Source organism: Symsagittifera roscoffensis, chromosome 10 (genome assembly GCF_963678635.1).
Source record: "Symsagittifera roscoffensis chromosome 10, txSymRosc1.1, whole genome shotgun sequence".
Taxonomy (NCBI): Eukaryota; Metazoa; Xenacoelomorpha; order Acoela; family Convolutidae; genus Symsagittifera; species Symsagittifera roscoffensis.
In genome coordinates this window covers 18,936,357-18,952,246 of record NC_087071.1, presented here as the reverse complement: position 1 = coordinate 18,952,246, position 15,890 = coordinate 18,936,357, and the positions used below count along the sequence as shown (strand labels likewise).

Here is a 15,890-nt window from a genome sequence, read left to right as displayed (position 1 = left end):
TCCACTAATTGAAAAAGAAGATTTAACTGATAAAATAAATTTATCAGGACCACAAACAAATGATTCAAAATACACAATAAATCAAGTTTTTGACCTTCACGACCCACTTGATACAATACCCTTATCTAAATTCGAAGTTGAAAACATTTTTCTCCCCCCAACAGATACGATTACAATTTCAACACTGAAACAATATCAAAACCTTGACCCGATAATTCGACAACTAAAATCATGGCACAAATATAAAACTAAACCTATCAAAGCAGATTCAACCATTCTAGGAAACAAAACACTCCTCCGATACTTTCGCAAATTTAACAACACAACAATCAATGAAACTACAGACCTTTTAGAATACAATTTAAACGAATCCACAGTTCCCTGTCTCCCTATAAGTATGATTCTTATAGCTTTTAATATTTCACATACACAAAATATTAAAGGACACTCTGGATCAGAAAAAACATATTCAAATTTTATACAAAATTTTTACTTCCCAAATGCACCAATTTGGATAAAAGTACTATGCAATGATTGTATAGTATGTCAGCTAAATAAACCTTACCCAAATCAAAAACAAGTAGCACAAATACAAGATTTTAAAGGACAAAGTTTATACTTTAATCACCGTAGCTCATTTGATACTAAAGGACCAATTTCACCCTCATCAGAAGGAAACTCCTACATTATGGTAATTGTTGACGCATTTACACATTATGTAGCACTTAATCCAGTACCACATTGTAACGCTTATTACGCATACACAACACTCTATGAACACTGGATAGCAAAATTTGGACTACCAGAAATTTTAGTTACAGACAATGGTACAGAATTCATAAATAATGAAATAATAACACTATGTCATTTATACAACATTAAACACAAACCACGTACATCTCATGCACCTTGGACAAACGGCTTAGTCGAAGGTATGAACCGTTCATTACAAGAATATCTCAGATGTATCATCAACGGAAATGATACAAAATATACCGAATGGTCAGCAGATGTAAAATTATTTCCCTTAGCATATAATTCACAAATTACGACAACTTTAGGAATGTCACCATACGAAATGGTTTTTAACCAAAAGCCACGCAAACCAATAATGTTTACAGCAAATTCTCATAAAAACGCACAAGGTTATTGTCAACCAAATAAAGACTCAATTTGTTATAACCTCCCATTACATACGCACGATGAAGATCATTTTCATCACCCACAAATTCTTAAACTAGCCTCCGGTACACACACCGAATGGATTTTAAATAGAGATAAAAAACACAATGAAATTTATCAAAAAATAACAAAAAAGTTATTACAAAGACAAAATATTAATGAACAAATCAATTCACGTTTTACACCAGCTTCCGATTTAAAAAATGGAACATTTGTTTTAATACCTAATTTTAATACTCACAAAGGAATTTCTAAAAAATTACAACCCCTCCGAAAAGGACCCTATCAAATAATTGCAAAACCCACAGATGTCACATATAAAATTATCGACTCAAACAAAAAAGAAATCGTTCAACATCGAAACAACCTATTACCTTATTACCCAAAAGAATACGCACTCCGCGAATTAACTCAATTATATTCTTTCACAGGATTAAAAATCATTCAAAATGAACCACATCTAAAAAACACAGAACAAAATGATAACCCCACCGAAACTCAAAACACAAAACCAACCGCCACCAAAAACAATACACAAAATCATAAAGAATCTCCAAAACAAAGAAAAAATAGAAAAATGACAGAACAAATAATACCCCAAGAAGAAATAGACAAATCAGAACATAGAAAGACAACAAGACTCCGAAATCAACCACGTAAAAACTACAAAATGTTCATCCCCCAATCTAAAATATTAAAGAAAGTAGAATTTAAAAAGTAATTTTAACATTCTATACTTCACAATCTTGAAACCTCCGTAACATTTTTCATTTCCATTTTTCAAAATAACATGCTCACAAAGTACGCAATAATTCTAGTTCAAAATAGACCAATAGGATTCATCCAATCCGCCACTTTCTCTAACTCAAACTAAGATCAATTAGACGAATAATCTAGAACTCCAGGCACATCTCTAACTATAACTTTACAACCTCCAGGTCAAAAATAAGCAAACCACTCCAACTTGACAGCTAAAATAAATATCACCATAATACCGTACACCTCCCTTTTCTAATAACCCAAAGATCAACAATATTTCCCCAACTCAGACCACGAATACCCCCAAAACAAATTTGATAACTTAGCCTAAAGTCACAAAATGAAGATTTTAATTAGCCTAAAGTATAAAAATCTCACCATACCCCGGATCATTTGACAAACAAAAATAAAGAAAAAGACGACCTCCCAGTCACCATGAAAATTGCCCCCAACAATTTTTTACGAAACTCAACCCACTTGTCAAAAAACTAATAAATAATTCGACCACACTAGAAAATCGCCTCAAACAGCAAAAAAACATTCGACCAAGAGATCATTTCTTAAATGCTTTTCTCTCAAACAGTCGCTCAAATATTTATCAATTTTAAACATTTTTTTTCAATACTTCAAGCCTTTATAATATTTCTTTTTGATATCATTGAATCTTTTCTAATAATTATAATAATTTTTTGTAACATTTTTTTAATTTTCTACACAATAATTGAACTATTCCTCCAACTTTCCAAAACCCTTGAATATATCCACAGGTACGATTTTAACAACTTGTCTAAATGATACGAACAATTTTCAGTAGAACTGATATTTTTTTATTGTTTGTAATTTTCATAACATTTCTATTATCCCTCATTTTGACAATATGTAAATGTATAAAGAAAGCAATCATCACATTTGCCCTAGCAACAATTTTTCTAATTCTTTTTTTAGAAGAATATTATAATAAACATAAACCTTCCCACTAAAGTAACAATTTAAAAATCCATTAAAAATTGCTACCCAACAGTCACAGAATCAGTCTTCACCGACATCATCCCAAGATAATCCAACACCACCTTCAACTACTCAAAACCCTCAAACATCTACACGAATTTCTTTTCAAGACAATCCATACACTTTTGAAGAACGGCACGCTCGTTTATCTGAACCACTAGAACCAGTTCAACGACAAGCATCCCTAAGTGAACCAACATATAATCTTTACCCAACACTACCACAAGAACTAAGTAGAATACGAAACCTTAGTCAAAACCAAAACACAGCAGAAATAAATAGACAAATTATACATCCTCGACGAAATAGAAATTTTCAAACTCCCCGAGTTCATTTTGATATACCTCAATCCCCAACACAAACCACTCCAGAAAACACCACTGGTATCACACCAGAAACTCCTACACTTTTTTCACAACGAAGCACTTCCAGTCTACCTTCAGACTACTTAGGTTCAACACCAACATCTGAACAGATACGTGAAAATCCCTTTAACCCCCCAAACCTAACATCACGACTACCATATTGGACTACAAATTCATTCACACAAGGTGAACCAAATTTAGTCAATGACCCCATAGATATTTCTACGGATACAACAACATCCTCATCACTACCAGAAACATTATCACTACCATCAACACCATCAATAAGTCAATTTTCACCACTACCCTTTAACTTAAATTTTCCAAATAATCTCGACGCCAGATATCGAGAACATTCATCTGTAAATATTCCTTTAAGATTAGATTGGAATACATTCACAGCACCTCCACCATTATTTGGACAACATCAAGAAAGTAACCGCCTTCATAACTGGGCACTTAATAGATTACAATATCGCCAAGATATTCATAACGATATCCGTGATCACAATATTCAAATACTCCAACAAAACAGTTTACAATTAAAATTTGAAATCACAGTTAAGTTAAATAACATTACCCAACATCCATACCCATTAAATCCACCTAACATAACAGCTCAATCACTACCACCACCGTTTATTACTACTGAAGTAATATACAAATACGACAGATACACCAAAAACACAATTGGTTACATTACATTTTATAATCCATACTCAGGATTATCATACACATGTATATTCTAAAATTATTAATTTTTCTCCAAACCCTTTTTCTAATAACCTCAAATCAAAACATAAACCCTTCCCCTCGTACAGGACCACAAGATTTATTAGTAACACATTACGATTGCGAAGAAAATGAACAAAAAACACTACATAAATATGCAATCAATCAGGTATCACAATGTGAAACAGAACCACAAGCTATAGAAACCACAGATATAATAGCAACACTCTATTCAAAAGCCCGAGCTACAACAGTTACAGGTTATAAATTCACAGCAACATTTTCCGAAAAGAAAGTACATTGTTCACAAGTCTCGAACGGAAACAAAAACCGACTTGACCATGAATCATTCTACCAAAGTAATATAGAACGTCTTTTACATCTCAATCCCGACGATTGTAAAAATGAATTACTTAGACTAAACATCACACAAAATAAAAACTCCCAAAGAAAATTAGTTAATTTTCAAGTTTTTTCAGACTCTGTACATCAATCACAACTTGAAAGACACCAAGGACATATAAAACTAGACGAAAAATACCCGTATAACGGCGCACACGGACGATTAACCTATGACCTACACGATAAACATTGGATACCACACATTGGTATAAATAACCCATCAAACTGCAAAGCAGACACGAAAAATAAAGGATACCAAGAAATAATGTTTTTCGATTGGAAAATACAACTCGAAAAAATACAACTCACACGAGATTTATCTGATAATACAATGATCTATCAAGGAATCCGACTACCTTGTAAAAATGATCAAGGATATTGCGATCCTACAACAAGAACACAAGCAACAATTGTTTGGTTCCCCGAAGATACATGTACAACATTTCAAGTAGCAAAAATACACGCTCGTATGATAAAATTTCACGAAAAATATTTCATACAATCAATTCCATATGAACAAGTCCATCCATCACGCAAACTAAGTTCCGATTTTAGAAACATAGACAATATAGAAAATAAATTGACACGTTTTCAAATATATCAAGAAACAGAACTTGCATGTAAATACAGGAATCCACTTCACAGAACACAATACTCTGAAATATTAGTTGAATATGAAAAAGGATTCGACATGACCACTGGTAAAGTAAAAATCGACCCATACGCCACAGGTCATCCTCTAAACGAAGGAACATCCTATATACCAGTTAATTTTCAAAAAAGCAACGGACAACCTGGTGGACATCTAAAACCTTCTGACACCAGAAGCACACGCTTACAAGAATTATCACTAATGAATACTACATATTTTGGTAATATCCACTATGATATTCATTTGGATATGAAACTAGACTATACAATTAGCCGCATTTTTCAAGAAATGTCACTCTCCGAATTAGAAACACTACATCAACTATGCGAATTAGAACGAACACAAATACTACAATCACTTGCACTAGCAGTATTAAAAATACCCTACGCAGGATACTTATTATCAGGAAATAGATCAAATTTTTTAGACTACGAAGGAAACATTTTATGGTTTTATACTTGTACTAAAAAAGTATCACCACTATACGTTTTTGAAGATAAACGATGTTATAAAAGGATCCCTATCTTTTATAAGAATAAAGTACATTTCGTGGATACACTTTCACGAAGAACCTATTTCTGGGATACCGCAGTCCCATGTGGATCAGAAAATAGCCACAATGTAGTACAACTAAACCCTGATGAAAACAAATATTATCTTCTCACTCCATATCCCACATTAATGCAATCACTCAAAAAATTTTCACCAGAAAGCATTCGCGCTATTGCTCGAAACCCAAATATAGACTTACAATCAATAGGAATCTATTCAAAATCAGATATTCAACATCACATTAGAACACAACAATTCCAAGAATTATTAACACAAATGGACACTATACAAAGACAATCAATAGACCAAAATTTACGCAAACTTGCAGAAACTGCAGGATTTGCCGATATCTACACGCAAGACTATAGCGGATATTTTAAAGACATTAAAGATTATATATATCTAAACGGCGAAAAATACCGTCCCCAAGATATATCACCAATTAACATTTTTAGCTTTGTTACACTCAAAAATGAGATCCTAGATTTTCTAGGATGGCCCTACTACATCTTAGAAAAATTGACTATTTTATACGCAATGTTTAACTTTATTGGATTTCTTTTCTCACTCTTAAAAGGAATTTACAATACATGTGCTATACACACACAAGTAAACAGACAAGCAAGCGTAGCACGCATACTTTTTGCAGGATTTTTTGGAATTTTTTCCACATCTATAAACAAAATTCTTTTAGACGCACAAATAAAAGAATATAACACAAAAATAACAACACGACAAAATACATACGACGAAGAACATAACAATGTCGACCCACAGCCAACGGCACCACAATTACCACCCCTACCAAATAACCATCCACTATCCCTAGTCCCACGAAATTTTAGAAATTTAGCAATCACACATAATCCAAACTTTAGACTCACCACATCACAAAGTCCCGTCCAACATATAATGACACATCAATCACAAGATGATAATACTTACGAACAAATTATTGAACAACCACATACCACCGCTTTTCAATCTCAAAATAATAATTTTTTTAGCCCACGATGAGCCGCCAACTTGGATCACTCCATCGATCAAATTCCCATCCAACCAACCTTACCTCTTCAATCCCAATAATACCACTTTTTGCTTTTCCGCCACCCGATTTTCCATCTAGCAATGTAACATCAGGCATGAATTCCGACACTAACTCACAAATTTCAGTTTTATACTCCATTTCACAGCTAAATAACCCGAATATTGAAACCCCCGACGAATTTGCCGACTCAGAACCATCTCCATCCAATAATTTTCATAACCCTTCTCAGTTTTCTCAACCTCCTTTTCAACCCATATTGTCAAATAACCCTGACCCCATCACTCCTACACCCTCTTATGCTTCCCAAGTTACCCCAACCTACTCCTCATACCATTCTGACCAATCATCTCCAGACACCCCCCGAATCTCCCCAGAGCTAGACAATTTTATTACCCTCCAACAACAACCCTACCACCTTAACACCCCGACCATAAACCAAATCTCCTCCACTACAACTTCATCCAATCCCCCTACACCCTCTTCAAATTATACTGAATCATTAGCACCATCATCCACATCAACTGAATCCTCACTCAACACTAATAGAGCTTACCGCACTTTTAAAAGAAAGTTCCCCAACCATCCTTTCCCAGCAAAACCAGGAACAGCCCGTGAATACATCAACCACCCCCAGCATACTAACACTAGAGAATTTTTAGCTATCACTTTACCCTCATTTCCACAATACACCTTAAACACCCCTCATGACGCTAACGAAACACGCAACTTTGTAGACGAATACGTTTTAATGCCCACTCTCTCTTGGACCTCATACTATCATTTCACTAACCCTCTTTGCTTACCTTTAACCAACACATCCATCGATATAGACCGAAACAAAGACATGCTATATCGACTAACTACACCACTCACCGCTAGACAATTTACTTACGTAGGATATAAAAAATCACTAAAAATACACACTGCACCTAGAGCTAATGAATATACACTAGAATACTACGATCACAACATCATCAGAGCTAACCAAGATCAATTCTTAGACGACGATCGCTTCGCTAACCCACAAATCACCGAGAAATTTTTCATCAAGACACCATATGTATTTACACTAAACATCTTCGACCGAAAGTTTGATCACATTATTTCAGAAGCACTAACAAGCACACAAGCGTACGAAAGTTTTAAAGAACGCTTCCAAATCTTTTCACTAACCTTTCATTTCCTTGCACCACACGAAAGAGATTTACACTGCTCACACGATATTATGTTGCGAACTAAACAAACACATACATACAGTTACTATCGTTTCATCCAAAATCACTTTGACCTCCACACACCCTCTAGACAACCACACCATCGCTTTCAATTCATCAATTCAAAATACACTTCACCGTATTTCCTAAATTTCACATATTGTATTAAAGATACTAACCTTCATGGTATTCTTCGTAACTATGACCCCATAACCCAAATGTACATTTTCTGCCCCATCACCAAGACCTTCAACGCCGAAGAATCCCGACCCTTCCTTATCCCGCACGAGTTTGTACAGCCTATAGAAATCCCCATTTTAGAATTCATCCACAACACTAAATTTAACCACAAATTATATAACTTAATCCAAAACACACCTTATGAGTTTGCAGTAGGCACTGAAGAACTAACCACTATTAAGGCACTTCAATTGCTTTGGCCACTGCTTCAAACTAAAAATATCATCCGCATCTTAGCTAAACTACTAACAACTTCAGAACTAATTCACGATATCTTCCCCCACGGTTTTTTCCCCGACGACTAACAGGTAAGTATGAATTAAAAGAATATAACTAACTAATTAAAATATTAAAAAACTCACCATTCTTTATTCATGTTTTCTTTAGATTTTTAGCCTTCATCTTCGATCATCTGAAAAATTCACAAAAGAAAAATAAAAAATAGCAAACTTCTTCAAAACTGTTTAAGACCCTTTTAACTTTTGCACCAACAATTAAATACCAATGCAGTAAATTAATTTATAAAATTTTCCCCCAAAGCAATAAATCTACATATGATGAAAATTTGTATCTTAAAATTCCCCCATTACTAGCAGTAAATTTCCAAATTCTATGCAGTAAATTAATAAAATGCAATTGCAGTACTAACCTTTTGATATTTTCATTCATTCGCACAGAAATTCTATCCACACTCACACAGCTCGCCCACGAAGAATTGTTTAAAATAATGAATTTCAGTTTCAAGTTTTCACACTCAACAACTCTAACATATAATAACAAGTTTCAAACTTTCCTTTAACCCGGTTGGAAAGGAATCATATACTAAACAAAACTAACCAACGCAGCTTACTAAATACCACAAATCATAAAATAACAGCATGACTTAGAAAAGGAAACCAACGGTACCCAAACCGGATTAACCCAGTTTAAAACTGGATAATTTATTCTTTTGAAGACTATTACAAAGTCTTAGAAAGAAATAATAAAACACAAAAAAGTCGAAAGACAAACCCATACCACAAACAATTTGCTTTTTGGAAAAAGTACATAACCAACAAGACATAAGTAAAACCACAACAAACCCAACATAAAACGTTGTCACATAACAGGACCCCTCACAAACACCGCATGAAATCATACTCCCACTCCTGGCCTAACCCACCAGGAAAGGACGTCCTGAGCATGCTCTATAGCCGGCCTAACCCACCGCGCTACATCCACGCTTTGTGACCACACCTTTATTTTTAATAAGAGCTACTCAAGGGTGAGTAACTCTTCAAAATAACCGAACTAAAACAAAAAGCTTTTGTGAAAACAACTAACTAAAATCATTATTAAAAAATATTAAACTAATAAAAGTTTTATAAAATGTAAAATCACATGATGCAATATATAGATCAGAATACAACACCAAGGACGAACATCAAAAGACAAGACGACCTCACTACACTCGAGAGAGAATGACCAACTACAATCGATATGCCGCTCACAATCACAACTCAAAGGATTTAGAGTACGACTTGACTTCGCAGAAAAGGACTTCATTGAACTAGACCAATGACCACCTCGATGTTCAAGTATACGTACAGATCCGAGTAACCAGGCATCCCCTCCATGCTCAATCTCCACGCCATTCCCGAGCTAGATCAAACACAAAAGAAGTTCTCTCCGAAGAACAGAAAAACCTGACATAGCCAACCATTCTGAAACCAGAATTGATGCTGTTGCAGAGACTCAGTCGTTGTCACAAGAAGAACACAACGTCTTGTGTCCTCAATTCCAGATCCCTGGAACTTCCTTAACAAAAAGGAAACAAAAGAAAAATGATGTTCGCCAAATACCAACGTCCATCATCCATCCTTGAACTACAGAAGAACTGTTCTAAAAAACTCTGTAAAACCCGGATGGGTGGAACCTGATCTAAACTATATTTTATGATTGGATAAATTAAATGTTTTACCAATGTAAAGTATTTAATATTAACCAATCATGATCCATCTAACTAACAACCCACTTATTTGTAAGTGCTGAAGTTACTTGTAATTTCAGCACCAGAGAGATTTGAATTTAACTTAGAAATTAGTTGGACTCTCCCGAGCACTTCAGCAGCCGCAATAAACCAGTATACCCTAGATCTATTGAGCCTAGCAGAGACTAGTTAAACAACCTGAGACTAGATAGTATAAGAGTAAGATTAGGATCGGTATTAGACTAAGAAGTTGCACGAATCTATCCGGCCGAAAATAAGATAGCGTGACGAGCAGACGGTGTACCCTATCCGAAATTACTCTATGAGTTATACACCCCAGTCATAACTCAAGACGCTCAGGAAGATTTTTGACTTTAACATCTTTATAGCGTTTGAGAAGAGTTAAAAAAACTGGTTAAATTATCAAAAACTATATGACATTTTTGGGGAAATGAAAACTTGCAAGCTGAATTGCTGTTGCTTTTAGACTTCGGAAGACAAAAATTGATCAACGCAAACTGTTCGACCAAGCAAACCAAATGGTAGATTTAGCCAAGGTGAGTGAAAACGACGGCCTGTTCTGTTATGCGGCCCAAACTATCAACATGTTGATTGGGCTTCTGTTTTTGATGGAAACGCTGGGATGTACTTTCCCTGCTATCAATTTCAACCAATCATATTGTAGCATCATCGTCAAACTTTCCAAATAGCAAAAAGACTAGTTTTTGGGCCGTATAACAGAAACGACCCAAAATGATGAAAGTGAACTCCTAATAAAAGACAATTTGCAGTTTTTAAGGCAAGCTACAACTCTCATAATTTTTAATTTGGTGTAAATTTCGGCTTTGTCATGGTTTTTTGTCATCGATGTTTTTTGATATGATTTATAACAGTTGAAGTCATTTTAATTCATGTTGTTTTTAAGTATTACGTTGGACTGATATTGTGCCTCATTTTTTTGTACACAATTTTGTTTTCAGACACAAGAAATCATATCACAAATCTACGAACAAATGCAGGAAAATAATGAAACCTTAGAAGCTAGAATGAACTTAATAGAACAGAAATTAGAATCACTTCACACAACTCTGACCCAATTTTCAACCTACTTAGTGTCCGTCGCAAATATAAACTCATCGCTGCAAAATCAGTCAGCCAATCACAATCATTCAAGTTACATGGAAAACTCCGATGGAAATTACCTAACAAATCCAAATGGAGAAGGGGGCGGAGTTTCGATCCCCGCACCCTCCGTTCCGCCTTTACTTTATCAACCAGCCTCGACAGCGACGAGAACACGAAGTTTAATGCGTAGACCACGAGTTGTATCGTCTCGCCAGGGTTCTGACGTCAGCGAAACGACCGCTTGATTACGTAATTCTTATTAAAATTGCGCAATTTTCTCAGTTTATGTGCAATCACAGTGCCAAAATTCAAATTGAAATTTCAATGGTGCAATATCTTGTTTTTGCAATAATATTTATTTGATTTATAAATAAAAAACAAATTGTCAGTGATTTTTTTAAAATATGAAAGCCACAAGTTTTTTTAAATTATGGCTATCACCTAAATTTAGTTTTAGAGTCAATTGAGTACATATTTTTTTCATTTCCTCACAGCTTGAATAAATTTTTCCCAGAGAGTTTTCCGATTTGTGAGTTCGAAAGCGGAAATGTTAGAGGATAATTTAAAAATCAATTATTTTAGAATGGAATCAGAACATCTGAAAACATTATCTTGAACGCAATTTTGGTAGGACAAACTTAATGACACGAAAGATTTCACTAAACTTCAAGCAAAACCTTCAAACTTTTTCAGTGATAGTTCTCATCTTAACTTGTGACCAAAAGGAGCTATACTGGAACTTTTCTTAGACGAGCCATATAACTTCCTTCAAACTTACACGCACCGGAGACCCATGGACAATAATCGATAATATTGTTTACACTGTTGTCGTTATAGTCCATTTCTGATGCAAAATAATTCACTTAATAGATTATATGGTCCATGTAGTCGATTTTTTTTCGAAAAAAAATCCATTAAAATCTATTATAATTGATTGCAATAGTTTATAATCGTACGATTAACTTTTAAGTAAATGTTTTTTTTTTGAACTTTGAAATGAGTTTGAAAACGCAGCGCTCAACACGCTTGATGTGTGAAACAGAGCAGATGGCAGCTGTATCATGTGCTTGGAATTGCATGATGTGTGAACTAGAGCAATGTCTTTCGTTGTATTTGCTGTTTTTCACTTCACAACACAATGCACTGCATGACTTGGAGACACTCCTTGGATGGCGTGGTCAGAATCACATGATCCTCAATATCGATAAACGTAAGGTTATGAACTTTAAAGGGCAACAGAGTCTTCTGCCAAAAGAGCAACAAGAAAGCTGTCACAAAAACCAGAAAGATCTTGAGATAATCACGTGCAGCTATTTGTCGTGGCATTAAAACAAAAAAACACGCGCGTCGAAAGCAATGAACTCGCTGTTTTTATAAAAAGAAAAGTATATGTAATATGTGTGTTGAACAATTAAGGTTAAGCTGAATTGTTATGTTGGATATATAGTACCCTTTCTTCAATACGGTGTTCAAGTAGCCTTTCTGAACAAAACGGAAAAGAAAATGCCAATTGTTCTCAACGAAAATGATTTTGCAATTTTAACCGCTGAAGATGAAAATTTCTCTCAGAGAAAGTTAAAAACGATGGAAGAAAGTTTTTGTAATATCATCGATATTTGTAAAAAGAATTTGCAGTCAGGCGGAGAAAAACTTGAACCAATTGCAGTAGAACAAAATCATAAGCAACCCAAAAGCAACACAAGCAAAAAGTCACGTATGCAAAAAAGTAGAGCAAATTTCAAGAGTTACTTGTATCAAACTTTCATACGTTTGTCTCATGTAGATCATTTTGAGAAGAGAAATAAAATGAGACAAAAATCTGCTTGTGGTTGTTGAATTCTAAAATATGAACCGCTATATTGGCCGAGGACGTTGGATTTCGAAGATTGAAGCTCATTTTTTAAATTTTCAAGATTCGCACCTCCTCAACTCATGAATAATTGAAAAAAATTTATCGCCCAACTGAAGATACAAACAATTCGAGGGAAATAAACAAATCTTCACAGTCAGCTGGAAATGGCTACCTCTCACAAATTTGTGAAAACAAGTTATTAAGTGCAAAAAAGTCTAGCTCCCAATTACAAACACTTACCTATTGCTGTTACAAATCACTGATTGAAAAGACTCACGAGTTTTTAGGAAATATTTTCAGTTAAACACAGGGTTTTGCCGAGTTTTACACCCATTACACAACCACACAAACTCAGCATTATGGGTCAGAAAGTTAAACGGATATCATTAAAAGGACGCACAGAAAAAAACTCATTTGACCATGTAGATTCTTTTTCGGGGAGTCGTCTCCTTTAAGCACGCTTTCACTCTACTCAACTGCCGCAGAGTTTCTCCCTTTTATACCGTGTAATAGCGGGGCACTAAGACACGATATGATTCACAATCCCGAAAGGGTTATGTTGGTGGTCAGACTAAATCGGCCAATCAAAGGATTAGGCAACTCCCCCCCTTAATTTAGGCTCTTTTCGGCTCTCCTCTCGTGCTTCTAGCTAGTTCAGCAAATCGTGGGCACACTAAGTAAATTCTCAATCGCAAAGGAAATCAAATCAATTTACAGTGCCTTTAATGAGCTAACTACTATTCAACAACTTCTACTTTGAAGCCCGCGTCCCGTTCCGTTCAATCGCTCGTCAGTTTTCGGTTGACTCGCTTTAAAACTCGCCTACTCTAGCAGAGAAACACGCTCGCACAGCTATTTCAACCAAGTACTAAACTCGGGTTCCAATCAGCTCGCTCGCTAGCAAAAATTGTTCTCTACTCTGATCGAGAACCAACTACTCTTAATAGTAGCCAACAATTGTTCTCTTCTCTGACGAGAACCAACTACTCTTAATGGCAGCTAACACTGTTCTGACTCTTACAGGCTCTCCAGTACCCTCCAATTCCTTATCTTTCTTTACACTTAGTTATACTAAAGTCACGCCATTCCCTGTCAGTCTTGACATCCGCCTAAATCACCCGTCCGCACATGTTTTAAGACTATATCCCTCCCTCTGTCTACTCTGCTACGTGCCAACTTCGTTTTCTTTTATCAATCTTTTCACACTTATTAGATACCCGGTATGCGGTAGCTGTCACAATTTGACCAAGCAAACAAATGTTATACGATTCTAATCAACCAATTCCTGAACTCGGTGGACTTCAGCTCTCGAGTTCAACTCAACCTCCAAACCAAGCCATCTTTACTCAGTTAATTTTTCCCAAGGTCTTTATTTCAATTATCCCGTTAACGTGCCGACCTCCCAAGGGTAGGGGGAGGCCTTTTTCATGGGTAGCTAACCAATTTCAGGTATCTAAAATTTCTACCTGTACTCTATTCCAATCCCGACTTTCTAGCTATCAAAGGAACGTAGTTCCTCTATTAGGGGTCAAATCAAACCAAAAAGTCACCTCCGTGAAGTCAAATGAAATCCCTGTCCATTCATATTGTTTAGGAAATTTAACTCTCATGCTATGCATCTATTACTACTTATTTCCTCTGGGACTACTTTTCTTTATCTAGTTGAATTGCTATTAAAAGATCACTTGCCAAAACAAACTGAACCCAATGTTTACCAAGACCTTTTTAAATTAACTCCTCTACTCCAAGGTTGCAATGTAAAAGCTATATCTCTATCAGCTTCTGCTCTAGTTCCCAATATATAAGCTTTCCCCCCATTTTTAGCAAGGTGCCCCATTCTCATTTCCAGGAGTTGGGCTGGGGAATACGCCACTTTCCGGTGTTAATCCCGAGGTTTTCTATACAAATTTGATCTTTAACGCCCAAAGGTTACTTTGAGATCAACTCGGGGTCACCCGGGGTCAATCTTCACATTCAGGTTTAGAATCCCATAGGTGTCCTATCTACTAAGTTTCATCCATACCCCCTTAATACTTCCAAAGCTATCCCATTTCTAAGATCCTTTATCACTTTTTGCGGGAAAACGCTATTAACACCGGAAGGAGTCGCCGGAGGGGTTTCAATCACTAGGGGTGTTTTTTCCGGGGATGAGTTGTAGTATCTGATGCCGCCCTAAAATTGCTATGACCTCGCTCATTATTTCGCGTAAATTGCCTATTTCCGGTCTAAAGGGGTGTCTTTTCAAGTGCTAATAGCTTCCGATCCAAAGCCGGATTTGGTTCAAATTATAAAACAAGATGTATCTTGCCACTACCTATCATCCCTCCAAGTTTCAGCTCCCTGCACTCATCGTTGGCCGGGAAACAACTTCTGGAGTTAGGGGTGGGTTTTTTTTTACTTAGGGCATAAAACCGGAAGTGGGGGTCTTAGGGGCTTGGGGTTCCAAACTTAAACTTCCCTCAACTAGGCCTACAATATACTAGAGTTTAAGCCCAACCCCGCTGCTAGTTTTTGAGTTCTGATAGGGCCATTTACACTTTCGGGGACCGTTATCACTTGCCCCCCAAAGGTCTAACGGCTCAAGATTTTTGCTTGCCCGGGTTAAATCATCTCTAGTATCGCTCCTCTGAATTTCACAACTTTAGCTTTCTTAGTTTCGATTTGGGGGGGGGGTTGCCAATTTTGTAAAGTTTTGTTTTCTGGCATAGGAGGGACGATATCTTCGAAGATTGAACTATTTCGAACTTTACCCTTCGTTTGCTCTACTGCTTAACATAATGACGAATCAAT

General features: G+C 35.9%; 1 protein-coding gene across 3 annotated transcripts in view; it reads left to right on the top strand.

The window, feature by feature from the left end:
• The window catches only part of LOC134855096 (small conductance calcium-activated potassium channel protein 2-like), a 112,283-nt gene extending 100,552 nt beyond the window's left edge, over nt 1-11,731 (top strand). For all 3 annotated transcript variants that reach the window (XM_063871480.1, XM_063871479.1, XM_063871481.1), the window contains exons 12-13: nt 10,611-10,680; nt 11,104-11,731. In XM_063871480.1, coding sequence (XP_063727550.1) covers nt 10,611-10,680; nt 11,104-11,493 — 460 coding nt within the window. In that variant the 3' untranslated portion in view covers nt 11,494-11,731. The remainder of the gene's footprint in view (nt 1-10,610; nt 10,681-11,103) is intronic.
• Nucleotides 11,732-15,890: the final 4,159 nt, after the last annotated feature.